The 26,401-nt window shown below is 42.1% G+C and overlaps 1 protein-coding gene across 1 annotated transcript in view; it reads right to left on the bottom strand.

Annotated features, from left to right (window-relative positions):
* Nucleotides 1–26,401, bottom strand: part of LOC117474894 (glycine receptor subunit alpha-3-like) — a 96,943-nt gene that overhangs the window by 37,387 nt on the left and 33,155 nt on the right. The window contains exons 7-8 of the mRNA XM_034120919.1: nucleotides 6,485–6,708; nucleotides 5,736–5,818 (exon numbers count right to left, since the gene is read on the bottom strand). Coding sequence (XP_033976810.1) covers nucleotides 5,736–5,818; nucleotides 6,485–6,708 — 307 coding nt within the window. The remainder of the gene's footprint in view (nucleotides 1–5,735; nucleotides 5,819–6,484; nucleotides 6,709–26,401) is intronic.

Raw genomic sequence — 26,401 nt, 5'->3', positions numbered from 1 at the left:
CAGCACTCATTCACCAATGGGTAATGTTTAGATGGATTTTAGGAACTTCCCCTCGATTCTATCGGCTCTAACGGTTAAAAAGAGATGTCAGTCATCAAAATCGAACGAGGGGGGCCAGAGATATGGAAAATGCACCCAAATGACCCCAGAAGTGTTTTTTTTTTTTCTAAATCTCTCTAAAAAGGTCAAATTTCACTTGTTTTGCATCAATCTTGATACATGGTACTTATTATATGTTATAGTTTGGATTCCTGAAGCTTTTAGTCTACTAACCCATCATTCAAGGGTGGTTTTCACTATAAGTAATGTTTTTCTTTTGGACGGACACTGAATTTACATTAAAATAAAAACATCTATATTGATTCTGACACTTCTACAGCCAACTCACAGATGTAACCTTGCTTTGAGAAAAAAGATTATTAATTTAACCCTTTTAGAAGTGAAGATAAGGTCATTTGTTCTGGGAATGTCATCTTCGAGCCTGAGACCTGAAAAACAGGCTCAGGGGTTAACAGGTTAACCTGTTAAGCACCAAGCCTGTTTTTCATGTTCATAATTTATTTTATCAAAGCAAGGTTACATCTGTGAGTTGGATGTAGAAGTGTCAGAATCAATATAGATGTTTTTTATTTTAAAGAAAATTCAGATTTTACATAGTAAAAAACTGTAAATTATAGTGTCCGTCCAAAAATTATTTTTTACAGATAGTGAAAACTACCCTTGGATGATGGGTTAGTAGACTAAAAGCTTTAGGAATCCAAAGTACAACATATAATAAGTACCCTGTATCAAGATTGATGCAAAACAAGTGACATTTGACCTTTTTAGAGAGGTTTAGCCAAAACCACTCCACCTCTGAGGTGATTTGGGTGAAAATGTTTTTTTTCCATATCTCTGGCCCCCCTTGGTCGATTTGGATGGTTGACACCTCTTTCTGACCGTTAGAGCCAATATAATCGAAGGGGGAGTCCCCCACACACACACGTTGTGAAGAGAAGAGGTGGGGGCTTCGCGCATGTAATTTAGCATCAGAGTGGACCTATCTCTAGCTCTGACATTTGGAAACGAAAAAGCAGTTTTATTGCTTATGGATTATCAGAAATCATTTCAAAGAGGACACAGACACATTGGATTAACCTATGGATTAACTGCAGCATCGTTTTTTTATCGTTGTAATGCCATTGAAGACCAGTTTTGACCAAGGTAAGCCATGTTAGCGTTTCTAGCTACTTAGCTCCACATGTTCTGATGTACGCTTTCGTTTATAGCGTCGCAAATGTTTATCACTGAGTGTTGAGGTTTTTTACACAGATTCTGTGTCTCCAGGAGATGCTAATCGATGGGTTGGCTGTGCATCTAGGATAAGTAATAAGGGAGTTATTAGTGAGTTTAGGTGCCGTTTTAGGTTACATTTTTTCGCTCGTGGATAATTCAGAAGCTGAGTGTTAGCATTGTGGTTTTTAAAAAAAACATTTGTTTTAAAAGATCAGTTAGCTGAGTTTCTTCCCGTTACATGGATATAAAACATTCATAGTTTATTAAATATTAAGATTCCTTAGACGTTGTTTCCTGCAAATGACGCGTTTATCCGCCCGGTACCGGGGGGGCGGTGCGTAATAGGTTTTTAAATATTAAGAAGCCCTGAGACACAGTTTCGTGAAAAAACTACCGGCCAGACCCGGATTAGGGTCCTCTCTGGCTTAACAGTTAATGATCTCAAGGCAGCTGGGACCACAGTCACCAAGAAAACTATTGGTAACACACTACACCATAATGGATCAAATCCTGCAGTGCCTGAAGGCCCCCCTGCTCAAGAAGAACATGAGAGGCCGTCGGAAGTTTGACAATGAACCTCTGAATGATTCAGAGGAGGCTTGGGAGAAGGTGTTGTGGTCAGATGAGACCAACATTGAGATCTTTGGCATCAACTCGACACGCCGTGTTTGGAGGAAGAGAAATGCTGACTATAACCCCAGAACACCATCCCCCCGCCCCCGTCAGGCATGGAGGTGGAAACATTCTGCTTTGGGGGTGTTTCTCTGCTAAGGGACAGGACCACTTCCCTGCACCGAGGAGAGGATGTACGGGGACATGTAACGTAACATCTTGGCCGATAGCCTCCTTCCCTCAGCCAGGACTCTGAACATGGGTCATGGAGGGGTCTTCCAGCAGGACAATGACCCTGAAAATACGGCCAAGGCAACACAGGAGGGGCTAAAGAAGAAGCACATTTAGGTGAGGGAGGGGCCTAGCCAGTCTCCGGACCTTAAACCCAGAGAAAATGTGTGGAGGGAGCTGAAGCTTCCAGAGGCCAAGCATCAGCCTGAAAACCTGAAGGGTTTGGAGAGGGTCTTCAGAGAGGAGTGGACCAACATCCTTCCTGAGATGTGCACAGACCTGGAGACCAGCTACAAGAAGAGTCTGACCTCTGTGTGTCCAACAAGGGTTTCTCCACCAAGTACTAACACATGCAAGGGGATCAAATACTTATTTCCCAGTTAAATGCAAATCAATTTGTATCTTTCATATAATGTCAGTTTCTGGATTTTCTTTTTGATATTCTTACTCTCACTTTGTATATAAACCTACCATTACAATTACAGACTGTTTATTTCTTTGTAAGTTACTTACAAAATCTGCAAGGGATAAAATTATTATTTCCTTCACTGTAAATTGTTCTTATTCATCTTCTGACCACACTGACCATACTTGGGGAAGCTTGCACATGAGAAAAAGAATGAAGAGAAATAAAGTTCACAAACAGCTGTATGAGGAGCTGACTGAGAGCTCCATTTAAATGAGTCAGTGAACTGTAGGGCTCTTTGGCCAGACCAGAAAGCAGCTGGTACAAGCCTACAGCCACACACATAACATTTTCAGCTAAAAGTGTGTGAAAAGGCTTTTTTTTCTTCTTTTTTTTTAACATGCATACCATTTTCAAACAAGAGAGTAAGCAGAGGAGACCCTGCCCCCAGCCTTCCACACAAGCTTCTGCTTTTTAAGTCTCACAGTTGCCCCTGGTGGGAACAGTGTCTCTGAAAGTCGACTCACAGCACAACCCCAGCTGCAGCCATTCAAACACTCCTCTTTCTACTGCTACTACTACAGTCTGGTGACAAATAAAAAAGCATGTAACGTATACAAAGGAGACAACCTGAGCAGGAACAATCTGCACATCACTTCATAGCGCCAGTATATGCTGTGTGTAGTGTTACATTGAAACAAGCATCATGTGATGACTGGAATCCTTTCCTCTGGTCCTCCCTCCCTCCCTCTGCCTGTATGTGTGTCTTTATGTTTCTTCAGAGACAGCAGCAACACAGTAATACAAATAATCCACTATATATACATATATAAATAAAAAAATAAAGCTGGATCTCTGTACGGGAATGCCTGTGGCCAGTGGGCCGGAACAGAATAAACCACCAATGAAGACAAATAATGTGTCCCCTGGGGCCACACTACGCTCCTGATGGGACCAAGGATGAATTAGTCATCATAACCTATCAACATTATTAAACATGACTTTGTGTTTCTTTAAAAAGAGACGGCAATGTGTCTACTTTAATACTGTATCCACGAGGGGGAAGAGGAGGATACTAATCGAATAAGATGTATGGATGAATACAAATGGGGGGGCTGGGGACGTGAGGTACACAGCAAAATAAAATGAGGGATAACAGGGAAAAACATTTGTAGTAGTATATGTGTAATTGTTTGCACATCTTTATCCACACATATGTACTTAACTGTAAATTAGTGTCAGAGATGTTCATTGCAGTGTGCTGTCTGTGTAGGTGGTACAAGCTCTGCTCCCTGTATGAGTCCAAGCAGCGTGCTCAACACTCAGTGGCGTGCACACATCTGTCTCTGTGGCTTTAGCTTGCTGATCTTTACCCACAGGGACTGTGGGCTAAGAGACAGATCCCAGCAGACACATCAGTGAGGTAGAGGAGATACTGACGGCAGGAACAGGAGAAGCCATCGCAACTAAGATGAATTATAAACTGAAGCAGGAGTGCTGGAGTGATGATAAGTTATTAATCAACAATGTGTGATTGACATTGTTGATTCGTAGGAAATTGATGTGAGAAGCTTTATTTTTAAAAGCAATTCAATCATGCCTGCTGCTCACAGATAGAAGCTCCTGTCATCAAACCCATATAGACTGCATATGCGTCATCGAGTGGTTAAGACTCGACTATGATCCATGAATAACGAGATGAATAACAAACCAGAGGAGGAGGCAATGGTGAAGAATAAAGAAAGTAACAGCGAGTGAGAACGGAGACCCTTGTTCTGGATCAGAGCGTTCAGATGGGCTTCATACATACATAGCTCTTTGCTTCAGATTTTGCTGTGTGTGTGCCAGATTAGCCAGCTACTAAAGTTCTAACGGGCTCATCATTCCATTGAATGAGGGAAAGGACAATTGTTTTTGAGTTTGTCCTTCACACAGCACTCCCCCCCATGGCTGGTGCTGTGTTACTGGGCTATGTTGCTGTAAGGAGGCTCTGCCTTAAAGGCTAGGGCCCCGCTCACACGGGACCGTTTGCGTTTATGCACAGTATGCGTATTCAAAAAAGTGTTCCGTTCACATGCATTTGTTTCAACGTGTCTGTTCAAACGAGACCGCTGGAAACGCTGTAGTACATATGCCGGGACTGTAAGTGGCGCTGTAACTTCCGCCACAAAATACACCAAAAGCAGTGAAGAAGACTCCGCAGCAGCCCCGCAGCAATGTTGCCATGGCTACCCTTCTGTTTACGCCCCGCCGTGGATTTAGCAACATGTAGTTCATGTAATTCTCCATGTCCACTTGTTGCTGATGGTTGTGGTAGAGGAGCTGTATATTTTTGCACTAATATCTGTAGCATGGTCAGTAGCAGTAGCACTAGCAGTAGCTACTGACAGGAGGAGGAGCATGTCTCCGTGGAGAGGACTCGCTCAGAGAGATATTCTCTACAAACACCGGGTGAGATCCTCCTTTGTCAATATAATGGATCAATGCATGAAATCTGACTCTGTTTATTTTGTTTAAGGAGTATATTGGGCGTTAACAATTCTGGTTTGCCTTTTATAATATTATTTCATTCAAGAACCCCTTGTGCGTTTAATTAACACAGCTATTTTTGATAGTTGCTACAGCAGTGAGCAGGAGAGGTGGGGAGAGGCGGGGCTATCGTTATTTTTTCAGGAAATATTCGTATAGAGGTGATTACACGGACTCGGTTGACCCCCCAGAGCGTTTCGTTTGCAAATCTATCCACCTTGGGACCCGTTATCGTTTGTGGGGTCAGTTTCTATCGGCCTCGTGTAAATAATAGGGCTATACGCACGCGAAACTATGCAGATACAAGCCGTTTTCTCCTCGTGTAAACGGCGCCTAGGTCAGGGAACAAAGCTTGTGCAAACACAACACATTATGAAACATGGTAATATAGATACCGTAGTACTCTGCAGTACCACTGATATGCATCTGTGGGTATTTTTAAGTCAAGTACAATAAATCCCAGTACCAAGTAATGTGTATACGCCGTTTACCTGTGTGTATTTACCACTACACCTCTGTGTGGCAATTACTGACTAATTTGTTTCACAACAGTAGTGTTAAATATTTTAAAGAAGGAGAAATAGTAGAAAAGTCATATTTTGAAACAAGGGTTGGAGAAAAGGGCTGGTCATGCTGATAAGGGACCTCACAATTACATCTGTGGTAGTTGTACTGCACTTACAGCTCTCCAGCTGCATGATGCAGGTCTGAACATCCATAGGGAAGTTCTTCAGATCCATGGGGCATGACAGAGTTAATGTGAGTCTGAAAGCAAAGGGAGAGGAGAGAACACATGAGTCATAGACAGTGACAGGGTTTGAGGTCGTCCATAAATGTACCGCACATGTTATTATACTTTGTATTAATGCAGCATTAAGTTGGATATCTTTGAAGCTTTTTACAAAAAAATGGTTTCAGGGCTTCTTATTGACATGTTTATTAAGATCTGTTTTTGTATCATTTTAAAATTAACTTCTTACTTTATTCCAAAGTCTAGTCCAGTCTTTAATGATTAGTTTGCTTCACATTATTGTGGGTTCTATTGTTTAATGTGCATTATGAGCATGTGGTTGGAACATGCAATGAATATCATGAAATAAATATTTACGATATATTGTATTATTACAAAACATATTGTGTTTGAACAAAGTACAAATACATTCTCCAGTAATGTTTCTGATCAAAGCATCAAACAGTATTCTGATGTCTTCACTCCACAGATAATGCATTCCTCCATATCCCATCGTGTTAGCAACTGCACTGTGTGCCTCCAGCCATGAAATTGCTAAAAGTGCATTTCCACGTGTTCACATTACTCACTGCTCCTTGAGCCATGAATATAGCTTCTCAGTGCATTCAAATTAACATTTTCAAGAGAATAAAAATGATGCCCCCCTGCCCCCCACCAGTTCAACAGGGCTGTACACTTACCTTATAGAGTACAAAACATTCCCATTCTTAAATATCCGGAGCAGTTTGTTATCTGTAGTGACTTCATGAAAGTGGGCCCCCTTCTCATTGGCAAAAAACAGGTCTGGTTTCCATATGGAGTCTAACATAGAGGGGTTCAGGTCCAGAGAGTCATCGGGGTACTCAGCGTAGGCGAGCCGGGGGTCATTCCACTGCTGCCGGAGGAAGATGTTCACACGGTAGTCCTGCAGACACAGACAACAAGACGTTTCACTCAGGGGACATTTTTATGGAAGCTGAGGTAACCAACAGATAGCCGAATACACATTTACATGATGAGCCAAATTGGATGCTAATTGTCAAAAATTATAAAAAACAAATATAAATACATGGTAATGTGCAGATATTTACATGAGGACATGAGATTGGAATTAATTGTTGCTCTCAGTATAGGTTTTTAAAATTGTGAATGTTCTGAAAGTACTTTTATTAGTGCATGAATTGAAATGCATTGAATGTTAAATGATCCATTCAGGATACATAGGTGAATATGAGAAGTGTAGCTTTGCATTGTTCTACCAAGGAGCATAAATCTGCTCACGTTGTCTCTGCACCGAACAGGATAAACTATTTTCAGGAGCATGTGACCATATATTTATAAAGCGGCTCTACTCGTTACTACACTAACAGAGGCTGTATTGCAGGGCTTCTCAAACTCCGGACCAAGGTCCGGATCCGGACCGAACTGCAAATCAATCCGGACCGAACCCTGTGTCCCATTATTAAAAAAATAAAATAAATAAAAAAAAAAAAAAAAAAAAATAAATAAAAGAATGTACGTGCGTCTTGTGTCTGACGCATTGTGAGAATGAACGTGCATATATATGTACTTGTGTGCGCGAGCGTGACACGCATTGCAGACCGCAAGTTAACCGCAAGTTTACCTTGACTTTCTAATGCTTCTAATGCCTTTTTTGCCGAGGTTCAAGGCATTGGCTACAGACAAACAGTGCCATTTCTCCCACTAGTTCAAGCCATCATACTGTATGTATGTATTGAATGTGTGTGTGTATATTACAGGGGCGCCGTTTGCCGACAGGCAAGTGCTTGGACCAGAAGGGGGCCCCAAAAGAAGGTAGATTAAGAAGGTCCACAGCAACGACAACATGAAACACCCTTTAATTTACTGCAACGACATGTCGGCAAAACCCCTCAAGGGGGCCCCATGCATAGAGCGCCGTAAGAAACATTTTCTTAATTTCAGCTTCTTTGCTCCGCTCCGGGGGGGGGTGACTTTACCGATCCGGACCAGTGACCTTGTATAAAGTTCACAAGTGGACCTTTAATAAAAAAGTTTGAGTACCCCTGCTGTATTGCATCAGTTGGTCACAGGGTCACGGCTTACTCCCCTGAGGTGAGCATATCATCATCTATTCCCTGAAGCTTTCCCTGATGCTTTCTAAGCATGTGGGTGAACCCAATCCAAATTAAAACTGGTATTTACAGTAAAGGTGCCGGAAACGTCCTCTTTCTGCAACACTTTTCTTGAAATGTATAAAACAATCCTGACCTCATTGGTTAATATCACCACAGTGACTCACTCTTCTATCTGACTTCAATGCTATCAAACAAACCTGGAACCACAGTTGATAAGAGCAGTTCAATATGCTGCTGTAACCTGTAACGTGAGGCTATCTGTGGACAATTACAACAACAAGAGGAGATAAGCCTGGCTTTGGTGGGGGAGGGGAACGGCTTTGCATGACTCAGAAATGTTGCCATATGAGTTTCGTTTTGTAGAGCAGGAAACACTTTGATGAAAATTAGGGTGTTTTGTTTATTTTTATCATCATTTGGAATGGTGACTCCAACTGGTACCTTGGTAGTGAACCGAGTGTCCTGATGCTCGCTCCATGTTCAGCTCCCTAGAAAATTCCCAGAATGCACTGTGAAGAGAAGTGAGCATATCTCCTCACAATGCTCACTGACTGGAATTGACATCACTACTGTTCCACTTCACTACCCTCCCAACAGAGCCGGAGTCAGTGAACAGTGAACACACGCGTGGCTAACAGAATTAAGTCAATTTGATATAAGTACTGTACAAGAGTAATATTACATATTGCCAATAATTTTCAGTCAAAAATGCAATTTTTCTTTCATTCGCTGTGTTTTTTCTGCACTCACCAGAGTCCCCTTGATAAGCAGTGGAATAGATAAATAAATAAATATACACATGCATTGACATAGTTATCCATCCATCCATCCATCTTCTCCCGCTTATCCGTGGTCGGGTCGCAGAGGTATCAGTTCCAGCAGAGAGCCCCAAACGTTCCTTTCCCTGGCCACATCAACCAGCTCTGACTGGGGGATTCCAAGGTGCTCCCAGGCCAGCCAAGAGATATGATCCCTCCACCTGGTCCTAGGTCTACCCCTCGGTCTCTTCCCAGCTGGACGTGCCTGGAACACCTCCCTAGGGAGGCGCCCAGGTGGCATCCTTACTAGGTGCCCGAACCACCTCAACTGGCTCCTTTCGAAGTGAAGGAGGAGCGGTTCAACTCCGAGTCCCTCCCGGATGACTGAACTTCTCACCTTATCCCTAAAGCCCCGGACACACCAAGCCGATTTTGGCCGTCGATGGATGTCAGGCCGACGATGAGCGTCCTGTCGCCCTACTCAGATTGGTGTGTCCCGCACCGTCTCGTCTTTTCGGCCGTGCCGACACCTTTTTGGCCGAAAACCTACCGATTCAACATGTCGAATCAGTAGGCAATCGGCCATAGGCTGTTCAGCTAGCGAATCAGTGCATGAGAAGCGAAACGGAAGTGATGGACCCAAACAAACTATTAAGAAGGCAAATCTGAGATTTCATTTAACTCCAGCTCTCGACACAGGTTCGGGAAGGCCCCATGAGCTTCTCGTTGTAGAGTGAAAATGGAACGCACACGCTATTTGTTGTTTGTTTATATCACGCAGTCTGTTCTTCTCTCGGTGTATCACGCAGTCTGTCTTCCGGTTGTTGCCTCTTTTGAATGACGAATACACACTACCGCCGCCTGCTGGTAAGGAGAGTTATTGCCACTCACGCATGCGCAGTTCGTACGTGCTTCTTGGCCGTCGGCTGAAGTCTTTGCGGTGTGTTCCAGTGCGACTGTTGGCCAAGACGCAGGAGACGCGAGGCGACACAACAGTCGGGTCCGTCTGTGTCAGTTCTTTGGTGTCAGCTTGGTGTGTCCTTACAGATGTAGCAGCTAATTTAGGACAGTTTGAAACGCGAGGGTCGTGGTCGGCCCGTGAACGGCCCGTGAACGGCCCGTGCACGGCCCAGTCTGACTTGAGACCGCCCCTGTGATAAATAAATGTAATTATTGTGAAGCCAGCTGCAATGGATCATTGATCCACCAGGGGGTGCAGTGGGGTTCCACACTGGAGCTCATGTGAAATCAACTTCGATACAGATACCAATATGTCTGGTACTACTGTATAGCGTATCTTTGTTAAGATCCATATGTCACGGATAGGATCATAGTCTGTGCTAAATAAGAGACATGTAATCATTTACAAAACATCACCATGTTGTTATTTAACAAAATAATGTTGTTTAGTCGAAAAAAACGAACGAGAGGAAATGCAGCCGGCTCTCGATTTTTAATCCTAATTTAATCATCATCTTCACCACGATCATTTATGTTTATGTTCGCCGAATTGACATGAAATCACTGACAAATATGAATATTCTGTATTCAACTTCATTAAAACGTTATTAACGTGCCTAAACTCAGTAATTCACTAAAAATATTTATATTTTAATGGAGCCTTGTCAGGCAGATCAGGATCCCGACGCGTAGCTTGATCCCTGATCTTGATCCCTGGGTGTTATTTTTCCCCACAATGACCAAGTCGATGCAAATTATCCCGCTTATTACATGGCCACATTCTCAACAAAGTAACGATATGACTCCCAATATTAATTGAAATGCTTTTATGGATTTAGAAAATGTTTTTATTGATTTAAAAAATAGTTGTATGTATTGATTTAAATTGACATGCATCCGCTAAGAGAAATAGTCACTAGACACTTGACACAGTGGCTTTTGGCAAAGCAGAAAAAGAACACTCAAACCGAGAGATGAGTTATTGTTATTACAACGTGACTTCACTATTATTTAACAACTGTTTTTATTGGGTTCTTTTATTTGGGGTTAAGTAGGGTGAATTGCCCTAATGTGGGACATTTTTTGCATTTCAGAATTCTGGAATATATTGCGATATGAACAGGGTTGGGAGGGTTACTTTGTAAATGTAATCAGTTACTGATTACTGAATACATGGCTCTGAAAGTAATCCGAATACAGTTACAGTTACGTGTCTTAAAAAAGTAAAGTAATCAGATTACTTTTGGATTACTTTCTTTTTCTATCACAGATGGGTGTGTTTTGGTGAACAGGAGACACAAAAAGCAAAAGGAAACTGAACGTGTTTTTACTGTTTTAATGGCTTATCAAGAGCACAACTGAAACATAACATCTGAAACGATGTAACAACATAATACACTTTTTGGGGATGCAGCTTGGGATGTGAGGAGTGAGGGACACGGCTTAGAACGGGCGTGTCGCCTTCTGTCCTGCCAGTGTTGGCAGGACATGAATTAAAATGTCGAACTCGGACTTCATTTTAAGGACATTTCAGCCAGGGGTGTAGAGCTATATTTGTTTAAGCACCGGATTGGGAAAACAGGAGAGTGTGTGCACTGTGCACCAGTCTGCCTTGATCTATGAATTCATGTCCGTGACACTCACAGTATCTGCTGCCCACAGCTGTTTTATAGAAGTAACTGTAATCAGATTACTCGTTTTTCAAATGTAACGCGAGCTGAATACAGTTACTTGATTTTTGTATTCTGATTACGTAACGCCGTTACATGTATTCCGTTACAACCCAACACTGGATATGAAGCCAATAGAATAAATCAACATCCAGTAGTTCATTCTTATCTAAAAACAGCGGGACGATAGCTCATATATGACATTTCAAAGGTCTTTTATCTTGAAATGTTACATCAGAATGTCCTGATATTCGCTGACTGACTTTCTCAGTCTGAAGTGGAATGACTCTTTGATTATGGACAGTTCCCATTAAACAATAATCAAAATATAGATGGACAATAGATCTAATTTGAGATTTTAAACAGCATACATTTTAAATTGTGCTTCAGAAAGTCATGTTATTTTTGGAGTGTTGTGAGATGGTGTCAACATCAATTGAAATTAGTCACCCAGTGGAAATGGATATTTTAATAATGTATTTAACGGTCAGATATGTCTTCATAACTGTATCCTTAAGTTTTACATTCACTCAGTTATAATGTGGTAGTTATACGTAGTTTGTTTAAAATCATTATTGATCACATTATAGGCTACATATTTCTTAATTTAAGCTCCAGTAGCCTATACAGTATATGAATATGTTTGGTAGGCTATGTTTTTTAGGTATATTTGTTATTTACCGAGTAAGCGCTCATTTTTAATCACACACGTCTCCCCGTCCCGAAAATAATAAAACAAATAAAAAGAGGAAACAATTTGATATGTCTACCATTTATTTTAGGAGTGTAATATGGTTAAGATCCATATGTCACAGATAGGATCATACATTTACAAAACATCACCATGTTTTTATTTAACAAAATAATCTACAAAAAATCCGAATCTTATATTATGGTCCTATATTTAACAAACTATGCCTATCTGCGGCCTATCTACAGTATGCCTATCTGCGGCCTATCTACAGTATGCCTATCTGCGGCGGAAACCAGGGCGAGGTGTTTCTGGATCCGTTTTTCGTGGGCTCCTCAGTCTCTCGTTTACCCGGTTCCTAATTTTATGCCACTGGTCCATGGTTAGGCCTGGGAACCGACGGGAGACACTGGACTCAAGTGTCTGCCTCACATTGAGGGGAAGAGGCATTTTCCCTTTGCTCCCACTCCAGTTTGTGATTTTGACCATGTTCTCATATGTGTCAAATGGCAACATGGCCATGAACATATCACCCGCAAATTTCTCAGGGCGATGCTGTCCCTTTTGAAAGCAGTCCTCGAAGAACATGTCCTCGCGATCCGAGGAAACTGCCCTGATGACGGTGGGCGCATCAGGCGTTATGGCCATGAAAATATTAGCAGCATAGATCTCAGGGCGATGCTGTCCTTTAAAAAAGCTGTCTTGATAAAAATGTTCCTCTCGCTCTGAGGAAACTGCCCTGGTGGGTTCATCAGGTGTGGCCGCCGACCCTGGAGTGACCACTGGCACTGGAATGACCGGTGGCAATGGTGTTTTTATTTATTTATTCATTTATTTAACAGGGACTGCACATTAATGAACATTTCTGTAAATGTGCCAGAGTTAGCCAAGAGGCTATTTTTCATCTGTAGTCCCTGGACAGATTTTAAAAGTCAATCTAAAACACATTTCATTTTAAACAAGTGAATACAATACATTTAAAACATGCAACATACATTACTGGGATACTTAAATAAAACAATTTAAAATACAGAACATTAAAACAAAACAAATAAAACAAAACAAAAGAACATGTTAAAACATGTTAAAACACAGGCAGTGGGTTGTAAGGAGCAGAAGATTGGGTCAGTGTTGGCAGAGCTGATTCCTCACTAACCATATTTTGAGTTTTGATTTAAATAAAGTGAATGTGGACTGGTCTCTGATTGGAGATGGGATTGAGTTCCATTGCTGAGCAGCTTTAACAGAAAATGAAGACTGACTGAAAGAACTTTTTCTGAGTGGAATAATGCAATCTCCTCTCTCTGCACCTCTTGTTACCCTAGTTGCAGTTGTGCGTATGTTAATAAACTGTCTAAGAGGAGGTGAGGTAAGCCCGTTGACAATCTTGTAAAAAAGGCAAGCATTTGCATGTTTACTGAGGTTTTCCCAGCTTAGCAACTTGGCACTAAGAGTACTGATATGTCTACCATTTATTTTCTGAGTGTAATATCTGCATTTTCTCTTTTGAAAAACTAAGGCCCCGCTCACACGGGACCGTTTGCGTTTATGCACAGTATGCGTATTCAAAAAAGTCTTCCGTTCACATGCATTTGTTTCATTTAACGTGTCTGTTCAAACGAGGCCGCTGGAAACGCTGTAGTACATATGCCGGGACTGTAAGTGGCGCTGTAACTTCCGCCAAAATACACCAAAAGCAGCGAAGAAGAGCAGCCCCAGCAGCCCCCGCCGCAATGTTGCCATGGCTACCCTTCTGTTCATGCCCCGCCGTGTATTTAGCAACATGTAGTTCATGTAATTCTCCATGTCCACTTGTTGCTGATGGTTGTGGTAGAGGAGCTGTATATTTTTGCACTAATATCTGTAGCATGGTCAGTAGCAGTAGCACTAGCAGTAGCTACTGACAGGAGGAAGTGTGTGTGGCGATTGCTGGTATTCAGCGGGATAGAGTAATTTCCTCAGCATATGAATAAATGCTACGGGGAAGTTAACTGAAATAAACCGAATCTGTGGATATTGCATCGACCGACGTCTCCGTGGAGAGGACCCGCTCAGAAAAGAGAGATATTCTCTACAAACACCGGGTGAGATCCTCCTTTGTCAATATAATGGATCAATGCATGAAATCTGACTCTGTTTATTTTGTTTAAGGAGTATATTGGGCGTTAACTATTCTGGTTTGCCTTTTATAATATTATTTCATTCAAGAACCCCTTGTGCGTTTAATTAACACAGCTATTTTTGATAGTTGCTACAGCAATGAGCAGGAGAGGTGCTATTTTTTCAGGAAATATTCGTATAGAGGTGATTACACGGACTCGGTTGACCCCCCAGAGCGTTTCGTTTGCAAATCTATCCACCTTGGGACCCGTTATCGTTTGTGGGGTCAGTTTCTATCGGCCTCGTGTAAATAATAGGGCTATACGCACGCGAAACTATGCAGATACAAGCCGTTTTCTCCTCGTGTAAACGGCGCCTTAGTCTTATTTTGGCCACTCATTTTTAATCACACACGTCTCCCCATCCCATTCAAATTCTTGACTGAAAGAGCAGTGTAGCCTACAGTACATGTAAATGGTTGGCATTGCCTATATGCATTTGAAAAGAAATAGTAACCCCCTCTGAGTGACTACGTGTTGACTTCACATCTTGTCACAAACCAGGGACTTTACTTCCTGATTTTTGGAAGACAAGACTGACCCAAGATACCTGTACATAGTGGAAAGTGAAATTGACATTTTCAAATTTAATAAAAATACAAAATGAAGAGAGTGTCTGTTTCTCTGCTGTGTAAATGTACCACAACCTGCAAAAAGAAGCTGTCTAGCCCTGTTTGTTTTTTTGACCTTTCAGATGTTGTTGTATAGCCTCTGGAGCAGAAATGAAAGAGTTTTAAAAATGTTTACGTTTTGGTAAGTTTTTAGGGAAATGTTGTAATATTGCAACGTTGGCCTTAGGTGGGAGCAGAATTTCAGTATTTCTACTCACATTGTCTGAATAAATATATTGAACAACTAAGGGTTAATTTGCAGGATTGATTGCTTACTTAGCCCTATATCAGTATATAGCATGAATAGTAATCACACATCAGTCATATTTGTTATGAATAATCATTTATCATTTATTAAATAGTAAGTCGCTTTGGATAAAAGCGTCAGCTAAATGCAATTTATGAAAGCCTCACTCAGGATTTTTTTACCAAGTGTTTTTATTGCTCTTGGGGCATTAAAAACAAGATTTTAACTTTAGTTTTTTATATAATATCTGCATTTTCTCTTTTGAAAAACTAAGTCTTAGTTTGGCCATAGTTTGGCCACTCATTTTTAATCACACACGTCTCCCCATCCCATTCAAATTCAAATTATTGACTGAAAGAGCAGTGTAGCCTACAGTACATGTAAATGGGTGGCATTTTCTATATGCATTTGAAAAGAAATAGTACCCCCCTCTGAGTGACTACCCTGTTGACTTCACATCTTGTACTGTGATCTGCATGCACTTATCAAACATTTAATTAAAGAATGGTGATATACACAGTATATGCTGTGACGCAGCGGGAGGAGCAAAACACACACTTCAAGTCAGATCATCACCCTTAGCTATTTTAATTACCTCTCAAACTACCTAAACTAGTTATAAATGTTTATTTTTACTGTCGGCCAGGTCACTCATTACTGGATCAGCTGCTGCATGAGACAGACACTGAAAAGTATTATCATCTGAAATTAATCATTATGTTATTAGTATTAAATACATATAAGTATTTTTACAGCTTGTATTTAGAAATACTCTGTTGTAATTATTGATGCATAAATGTGTTCATCCATTCAATGTGGCATCTGCTATAATGGGGTTAATGTATGATATTACTTAATAATACAATACACTATATAATATATGATATGATAATTACATTTTAATTTGATTCATTTCTTATTTCATAGTTTCTCATCATTATTATAACAGTTCTGTTTCATATGAGTGTTGAGAGCTGTATCCATAAATCTCTTAATGTTGCCCTCAAAGTGCACCAGATTGATGCATTTAACTTCAATTTAAAGAAAAACATCTTCTGTTGCCAAAGTGCTGTACATATAATACAAATACCCTACAGTAAAGACACTTTACAGCAAATACAACAGCACAGTTTGTTCAGAATATCAGTATGAGTATGAGCACCCTCTGTCCTTAGACCCTCACATCGTACAAGGAAAAACTTCCAGAGAAAAACCCACATTTCAAAGGGAAAATGGGAGAAACCTCGGGGAGAGCAACAGAGGAGGGATCCCTCTCCCAGGATGGACAGAAGTGCAATAGATGCCGTGTGTAAATCGAAGAGATAATACATTTTACAGCGTAGGTAGACCGCATGACAAATAAAGAAGTGTAATGTAAACATTTACATTTTTATTATGATTATTTAATATATAAAGACTATATATTATTGAATTACAAGATTAGATATACTTTATTTGATCTAAAATATTGATGTGTTCAAATGCTCTTCTAAACACAACTGAAAGTCCATGAAAAGTTGTCTTTCTGTATTTGTGAATGAAGCGCCATCTCCTGGTTAAATCCTGAAATTGAAAATCTGGCAACGCCCTCTTGGAAAATAGTGGGAGGGCTTAACATTCCCAGATGCTGGTCTTTGGCAGGTCTTAGGCAGGTAGCTGGCAGGTAGCAGGCAGGAAGCTGTAAGCTGGAGTCTGAAATAAGCTGCTACATCTGTACCTTAAGGGAGACGCCAGCCACCCTGCGGAGAAAACCCATCTCTGCCTTTCGGTCATGACCCATCCTTCATGACCATAGGTGACGATAGGAACGAAAATGGCCCGGAAGACAGAGAGCTTTGCCTTCTGGCTCAGCTCTCTTTTCGTCACAACGGTGCGGTAAAGCGACTGCAGTACCGCTCCCGCTGCTCCGATTCTCCGGCCCATCTCACGCTCCATTGTTCCCTCACTCTAGAACAAGACCCCGAGATACTTGAACTCCTTCACTTGGGGTAAGGCCTCATTCCCTAGTTGGAGTGGACAGTCCATCGGTTTCCTGCTGAGAACCATGGCCTCAGATCTGGAGGTGCTGATCCTCATCCCAGCCGCTTCACACTCGGTTGCGAACCGATCCAGTGAGTGCTGAAGGTCGCAGACCGATGAAGCCATTAGAACAGGGGTGGGGAACCTTTTTCCTCTCAAGGGCCATTTCAATTTTTTCAACATCGTCCGAGGGCCGTACAAATCATTGACCTCTGCTTAAAAATACTAAAATCACAGCCCATTCATTTGGCCTTTCTTTCATGCTGTGCAAAGAAAAAGCAACCTCTTAATCCAGATATTTTACCATGACTCGCGCATGCATGCACGTGCACGGTTGTGGCATGACCACCAAAACAGAAAGATATGGACGCAAGATGTGTGCAAATGTATTTAGTTTCCTAAATGGTCCCCCGGGAAGATTTTTTTTTAAATGTTGAAGTTAAAAGCATCAATCTGGTGCACTTTGAGAGCAACATTAGGAGATCTATGGATACATCTCTCAAAATCCATATGAAACAGAACTGTAAGCAGATTTACTTTTTCTTTATGGATATTTTACAAATCACTCTCCTTTCAAACTGTATTCTTGTTTATTAATAACAACTTTTTTTTACTGTCATATAGTATTTTATACCTGTTTACTTTATTCTCTTATTTTTTTATAACTATAATGATCATATAAAGATGTGCCTTTACCTCACTGGTTGAAGAAGCTTCTTATATTCGTTAGCATAGCTAGCTAACCAGATGCTAATAACAACAAAGTTATTGACTGTATGATCAGTATGACAGATGAACAGATCGCCACTGGGCTTTCAACTAAAGACACAGCCACGCAGAAACTGCGGCATGTGTACGGCTCCTTATGGGTACTGACATTTCTGAAGTGCCGGAGTGGCGTTCTGGTGCTCTCCGGCAGAACTGCACCCCTGTCAGACGAGACATATACCACGTGATGACACGTTAGGCTCGTGTTGTGTTCAAGGACCCTGACCTTGGCCAGGAAAAACCGGCACTCGCTTGTTTAATTATTTTCGGTCTAGATTTCTTTAATTTTTTTCTTTTTTGCGTGTGTTTATAAATAACCTTGAGGGCCGTACCAAATGGTCTCGCGGGCCGTATACGGCCCGGGGGCCGGAGGTTCCCCACCCCTGCATTAGAACCACATCATCTGCAAAAAGCAGTGGTGCAATCCTTAGTCCACCGAACTGCAGACCCCCTCCCCCACGACTACGCCTCAAAATCCTATCCATGTATATTACAAACAGGATCGGTGACAAAGCGCAGCCCTGGCGGAGGCCAACCCTCACCGGAAATGGGTCCGACTTACTGCCGAGGACCCGGACACAGCTCTCGCTTTGGGAGTACAGAGATTGGATGGCCCTGAGAAGAGACCCCCTCACCCCATACTCCTGCAGCACCTCCCACAGTAACTCCCTGGGAACCCGGTCATACGCCTTCTCCACATCTACATCCACCCCCGGGGCTTTACCACTGTGGAGTTGTTTGACTACCTCAGTGACCTCCCCCCGGGAGATTGGTGTTGATCCCCCGTCATACTCCAGCTCTGCCTCTACCATAGAGGGCGGAGTTGTCGGGTTCAGGAGTTCCTCAAAGTGTTCCTTCCAACGCCCTAACACTCCATCAGTTGAGGTCAACAGCGTCCCATCCTTACTGAACACAGCTTACTGAACAACTTTGGTGCCGCCCGAAAGTCCTTTTCCATGTCTTCTCCGAACTTCTCCCACACCCCCTGCTTTGCCTCGGCCACGGCTTCGATCATGGACCTTCTGCCTAGGGTGCTCTGGTACCACGTACACTTATGAGCATCCTTATGTTCGAACATGGTGTTTGTTATGGCCAATCCATGACTAGCACAGCAGTCCAGTAACAAACCGCCACTCCGGTTCAGATCAGGGGGGCCGTTCCTCCCAATCACGCCCCTCCAAGTGTCTCCATCATTGCCCACATGTGCGTTGAAGTCTCCCAGCAAGATTAAAGAGTCCCCTTCAGGAGCCCCATACAGGACTCTTTCCAGGGTCTCCAAGAAGGCCGAACACTCTGAACTGCTGTTTGGTGCATAAGCACACACAACAGTCAGAGTTTTCCCCCCCATAACCCGCAGGCGTAGGGAGGCGACCCTCTCGTCCACTGGGGTAAACTCTAACAAAGAAGCACCCAACCGGGGGCTTGTGAGTATCCCCACACACCCGCCCGGCGCCTCACACCTTGGGCAACTCCGGAGAAGAATAGAGTCCAACCCCTATCCAGAAGTAAGGTTCCAGAGCCGACGCTGTGCGTAGAAGTGAGCCCAACCAGATCCAACTGGCACAAGCTCCGGCTCCTTCCCCCCAGAGAGGTGACGTTCCACGTCCCCAAAGCCAGCTTCTGTCACCCGGGTCTGGTCCGTCGAGACCGTCTGCTTTCACTGCCACCCTTCTGGCAGCACACCTGACCCCATCGCTGTTTCCCGTAGGTGGTGGGCCCGCGGGACGGAGAAGCGGAGGTGTTGCCCACGTTGCCTTTTCGGGCTGTGCCCGGCCGGGCTCCGTGGCAAGCCTGGCCACCAGACGCTCGCCGACGAGTCCTCCTTCTGGGCCTGGCTCCAGAAGGGGACCCTGGGCTTCCTCCGGGCCGGGTATCCTCACTTCTTAGTTCGTCTTTCATGAGGTCTTCGAACCAATCTTAGTCTGGCCCCTTGCCTGATACCAATTTGCCATGGGAGACCCTACCAGGAACACAAGGCTTCAGACAACACAGCCCCCAGGTTAATCAGGGCACACAAACCTCTCCACCACGGTAAGGTGCTGGTTCTTCAGAGAGGTTTGACATAGTTACATATATCTAAAAAAATAATAATTACATGTGTGTTCTCTTAAGAGCTAGGTACCCTCTTGTGTGAGAAAAGTAAAAGCTAATACAAAAATAACTCAATAGGGTGTTTGAACAAAAATTTAGATATATTTGACATAGTTACATATAACTAAATGTTTGTTCAAACACCCTATTGAGTTATTTTTTATTAGCTTTTACTTTTCTCACACAAGAGGGTACCTAACTCTTAAGAGAACACACATGTAATCATCACAGCCGAGGAATCATTAGCATCTCAGGGTTCACTGATGCAGGAAGCAGAGCTGTAGTACTGTACAGTGATTCACTGCCTGCCTGGGGATCCTCAGCTGCTGTACCTACAGATGGGATTCATGGTGGCAGGTAGGGAGGCCTTCTCTCAGCTATTCACTCCTTTCTGGGGGTCTCACCATTACTACTGTGTCTGGGCATTAAGCATTCAATACCTAGTCCTATGTCTTCCTCATCTCTGCCAGCAGACCACTATCGTAATACCCTAAATGCATGCTACATTTTTACCATGGTTTCAAATGTGTATTGTGGTCTATAGAAATATGTAAAATAACTATAGAGCCACCAAAAGATTCCAGGAAACTGGTGCACTGCTAAGAACTGGTGCACTGCTAAGAACTGGTGCACTGCTAAGAACTGGTGCACTGCTAAGAACTGGTGCACTGCTAAGAACACAACACAAAAAATGGTTCTGCAGGTTTCAAATTGAAGTGTTGTTCCGAGGACAAACCTGTGGCATTATCATGTCTCCCTGTGTAGACAGATAAACTAAACGCTGCTCGCACACACACAGCAGAGAGAATGGATTAAGAGGGATGGAGAGATTGAGTGAACAAATGAAAAAAAGAGTAAACAATAGTAAATCTGTTTAACATAGATAGCGTGTTCAGACCGTGAATAAACCTGCCGCCTCTAAGCCCTGTGTATGTGTGTGTGTGTGAGCAACAAAGGGGCTTCAAAAAATAAACTCTGAATCTCTCCTCCTGCCTATTTTTTCCCTACGTTATGCTGTGACTGTGCCTTATAAATGGTAATATTACCATAATATTCTTTTATTTTAGGCACTTGTTTCAGACCACTACACGGAATGCTCCATAAATGTGCCTTCTGATGATTTATAGGTGTTAAGGCTCAGCTCATAAACAAAAAAGGGATTAAAGTGAATGTGTGTCAATTAACTTCACTACATCACAAGATTCATTCACACAAAATGATTCATTCACATACATCTTAGACCTTCATAATGTTCTCTTTGCACAACTCAAGACAAAAGTAACACACACACACACATTTGCTCCACCCCTCCCTACTTCTAAAATGAATCGCCTCTTACAGAGTGACTGAAGTCAAACCAGTATCAACTACCTGGAGGAGTGTGAGCCTCACATCATATCCTTGAATACAAAATTCAGCAAAATGTACAGCCAATCAAAAAGAACAAACTGCTACAGAGATTACCACTCATCTATTTGTATGTCTCAGACCTAAAATGCTTGTTTTCAGTCTATCCACCCCCCTCCTGTTGGTAGCGTGTCAGCTAAAGTTGGATTATCATGTCAGTAAAAGGTATTTGAAATGTCCTGTTGATGTGTTGAGGTCATTACTGAACTCTCGTGTTTGTAAGAGCAGAAGAGGAGTGGGTAGATAAAAAGACAGATGGTGAGAAGAGAGAAAGGTCTTAATCCTATGTTGTGACATAAGGCCTGTGTGTGTCCCTCAGTGTGCCTCTCAGCTCTCAGTACACAGTGTGTGTCAGCACCTCTGCATCAGCACTGACCCCAAACCTGCTGTCCTAAGAAACACTGCTTTTCCTTCAAGTCCCTTCATTGTCTGTGTTACGCCACATCCTGACATAATGGTAAGGATGACACAGCCCCCCTCCTCCTCATCCTCCTCCTCCTCCTCCTCCTCCATGCTTTCAGCTGTTCCCTGAACCAGAACTGTGCATATAGCTCTGTTCCCATCTGTAGCAGCCTACTACACCTGACACCGATTTGAAATTGAAAAAAATTAATGATAATCACAATTTCCATAGTTATGTACTAGACTGAATGAAAGGATAAATCACACCAGTTGTGTACACAAACACACTTGGCCTACTGTGATGAACAATTAATTTGATTCTAATTAATAATAAAAGTGAAATGAAAGCAATATTGAAAATTCTGAAACTTGTCATGACAGTTCTTGCTTGGCAGGCTATACACACACGCACACACACACACACTTACAAATGGCACATTGGTCTGAACAACTCTCAAAGGTGCAGAAAGCACTTAGACCTTGTCCCTGCAATCCTCCATGTTGATAGGAGGCTCCGCTCTCTGCTGCTCATTGTACAGCAGACACACTGAGGTGAAGCATCACAAATGTTTGTAATCATTACATCATTACACAGACACACATCATTACACAGACACACATGAGTATACTGTAAAGGTTTATCAATGGTGAGGAGGTTAATCAATCAATAGTGTCAACCAGTTTCGCTTTATGAAGGCTAATAACTCAATAAATGGTCAGTTTGGCCAATTGCAACTATTTGCTTGCTTTAACCTGTTCCACCCTGAGCCTGTTTTTCAGGTCTCAGGCTCGAAAATGACATTCCCAGAACAAATGACCATCTCTTCCCTTCTAAAAGGGTTAAATTAATAATCTTTGTTCTCAAAGTAATGATAAACCTGTGAGTTGGATCTAGAAAAGTCAGAATCAATATAGATGTTTTTTATTTTAAAGAACATTCAGATTGAACATAGTAAAAAACGGTAAATTATAGTGTCCGTCCAAAAATTCTTTTTTACTTATAGTGAAAACTACCCTTGGATGATGGGTTAGTAGACTAAAAGCTTTAGGAATCCAAAGTACAACATATAATAAGTACCCTGTATCAAGATTGATGCAAAACAAGTGAAATTTGACCTTTTTAGAGAGATTTAGCCAAAAACCCCCACTTCTGGGGTCATTTGGGTGGATTTGACCTATCTCTGGCCCCCCTTGGTCGATTTTGATGAATGAAATCTCTTTATAACCGCTAGAGCCAATGGAATCGAGGGAAAGTTCTACACACACCAACACATTAACAAATAAAGAGTAAGAGTGACACGTGGCCAAAACCGGAAGCTGCATACACTCTGGTGGCTACCATTAGCAGCTATCTTTTTCTCTCCGATATTTACATAAAAATGAAATTATGGATTATAAATAATTTTTTCAAAGCGACAGATACATTATTAACCTATGGATCAACCGATTCAGCCGCGTTTTTTCTCGTTTTAATGCCATTGAACACGTCTTTTGATCAGATTGACAGCTACGGTGAGACGATCTCCCGTAAAAGCTCCGTAAAGGTATGTGTTGTGATGTCTGTGTTTGCTTCCCCTGTCGCGAGTTCGGATCGCTCAGTGATGATATATAATCTATATACCTATATAATCTGTGGAGTCTCAGCTTTAATCGGATATATTGTATGTGCAGCTACGATAAGTAATAAGGGTATCTTTATCTTGAGTTCTGTGCTAAAGTGCGTTAGCATTTTTTCGCTTAGTGCTAATTCAGAGGCTTGGTATTACCCTTGTGTTTTGTTTTGGTAAAAATGGTTCATATCTTCAGTTAGCTGAGATTCTTCCCGTTAATCTGGTGCTACACATTAATAGTTTCATAAATGTTAAGAAGCCCTGAGACACAGTCTCGAAAAAAAACGGTGGGGGGGGGGTCCACTGGGGGGACCGTCGTCCTTAAAGGCCCAGACACACCAGGCAGTCACCAGAGAACTCGCCGACGCCGACTGTTGCGTCGGTGAGTTCTCCTGCGTCTTAGCCAACGTCGCACTGGAACACACCGCAAAGACTTCAGCCGAGCACGTACGAACTGCGCATGCGTGAGTGGCAATAACTCTGCTTACCAGCAGGCGGCGGTAGTGTGTATTCGTCATTCAAAAGAGGCAACAACCGGAAGACAGAGAAGAAGAACAGACTGTGATATAAACAAACAATAAATAGCGTGTGCGTTTCATTTTCACTCTCGTCCATCGAAAACATGTTTCGTGCGGTACTGGAGCTATCAGCCATTGGAGTGTTGCTTGTGGAAGACATTCTCAAGCAACAGTCTCTCAAGAGCTTATATATACAGTCTATGCTCAAGAGGCGGAAGCGAAGAATTAGGAGAAACCGCACTAAATGGGTGAAATCATGGATACTACAGCGAGAAGCTCGTGGGGCTTTCCCGAACCTGTGTCAAGAGCTGGAGTTAAATGAAATGCCAGATTTCAGATATTTTCCTCAAGCTTTGGTAAAGTGTATTCTTTGAATGCAGATTTGGGTTCTGTCCGCTCTGTATTAATGTCATGTGGATTTTCCTGTCATGTTGACAGGTTATCATCATGTAGGCGTTGATAAAAGCTCATTCTAATGTTGTGTTATGTGTGTATGAAGGTACGAAATAAAGTTTTGCATTGCCTATCCTGCTATTTGTGTTTATTCTTTTAATCACACAGCGATAAGAAACAATAACAATGTGCCTATATAACTGTCAGTTGCAGCCCTAGCATTAGTATTGGTTATAGTAACAGCTACAACATTAAAATACTTCTAGGCAGATTGAGGAGGATAATGGGAGAATGAACAGAGGGGCAGAAACATCCATCTGAATAATAATAATAACTTTATTTGTATAACACCTTTCATACAGGGGATTGCAGTTCAAAGTCCTTTACATCAGTAAGAAATAAGACATAAAATCAGTGTAAAACAAGCATGCAAATAATAAAGTGGGATAAAATAATGCAGATATATTATATATATATATATCCCAACAGGCCACCTTGTTTATGGTTAGATTCAGTTTTAGTAGAATATAAAATACATGAATGATGAAATGAGCACATAAAGTGCAGACATACTATAAAATCACAGTTAATAGACCTGCATCTGATGATCGCAGTGTTCTGGCGGGTGTGTAGTTTATTGAGTCAGCAATGTAGTAATGTATGTAATGTAATAATGGCCACTTCTTGCTAAATTTACATTTCCATGTGATGCTTTTATCCGAGGCGACTCACAATAGGTAAATGAACAGCAGTAGACACAGTATCTCATTTACTTAGACACTGTACTTAAGGACAATGTTGAGGTACTTGAGACTAATCCTGCAACTTTATACTGACAAATAAACCGATGAGATGAAAAACCGGACTTGACCAAACAAATCACGGAGCTCTCAGCAGAGGACAGCCGGGGACGCTCCCGCCGATATCAGAGATGTCCCTGCTATGTGTGGGAGGTAAGAGAGGACATTATAAGGGCTATGTTTGATGTCTTTAAGTATCACCTGCTGGGGTTTAGCTGCTGTCTTGTGCCTTAAATCGTTTGTTTACGTCCCTCACTTCCGTTTCGCTTCTCATTTGCTAGCTGAACAGGCAATCAGAGTGGTTTCTTGGTCCGACTGCCTGTGTCCGACACACGGCCGATTCAACATGTTGAATCGGCCGGGTGTCGACCGTGAAAGGCCAAATAAGGTGTGTCACGGCCGACGGTTCGGGACACACCAAATTGACTTTGGGCGACAGGACACGCTTCGTCGTCAGACTAACGAAGACGGCCGATTTCGGCCTGGTGTGTCTGGGCCTTAAGAGGTTAACAAACATGACAACATATCACAGGAGGCTTGTCATGAGCAGCACAGCAGTCTGTCCTCTGCTGCTGAGAAATGATGCCAAAGCAGAAGTGCCCAAAACTGCACTTCCTAGAATCGGCCCTTCAGGCTGTCAGCGGGTGAATCCCAACGGATGAGAGAATGACATGCACAGCAAAACTCAACATGTTTACAGCCTGCTGCAAAAATGTAATTGTCTCTTTAGCTGAGGTCAACTAACTAACTATTGACTCTCTCCCTCTTTTTATATATATACTTTTTTTTTTGTTATAACAATGACAACAATAAAATAAATAAAATAATAATACTAAAGTAGAGAAAACACAAATAGTGAGAAAGACAAATAAATGATATTTAGGGTTAAAGTTACAGTAAGCTCATACATAATGGTGAGGGTGTTTGAGTGAACTATGAAATCTTGATATCTTGGTCCTGGTCCATTTGTAATATTGATGTACAAAGCAGCTTGTGTGCGGCCAAGCCTGATTGCATGTCACTTTAAATGTATCTGCTGTCAGAGTCACTGAGCGTCCTCAGTGCCTGGCTGTCTCCTCTGATTCTGTCTGCGTCTGCCTCCCTCTGTCATTATCTCTGCTGTCACTGTGTCATCCTGTCTGGACACACTGAGAGCTTTTCATTCTTGTCATTGCAGATGACTTGCCTTTCGAGTAGGTTTTAAAAACAGTGTCACTGAAAATATTTTAAAGGTCTCCTATCATGCGAAATGCACTTTTTTATGTCTTTTATACATAAATATGCGCGACGTGTTTTGGTTGTAACATTAAGTTACATTAATAATAATATTAATAGATTTATTTTGTTTGTGCTTTTACAGGTGCTCAAAGTCGCTTTACAGAGATAGTGAAAAGAAA

The sequence above is a fragment of the Trematomus bernacchii genome, unplaced genomic scaffold (assembly GCF_902827165.1).
Source record: "Trematomus bernacchii unplaced genomic scaffold, fTreBer1.1, whole genome shotgun sequence".
NCBI lineage: Eukaryota > Metazoa > Chordata > Actinopteri > Perciformes > Nototheniidae > Trematomus > Trematomus bernacchii.
The sequence above is the reverse complement of the archived record's forward strand: the minus strand, read 5'-3'. Positions and strand labels throughout refer to the sequence as shown.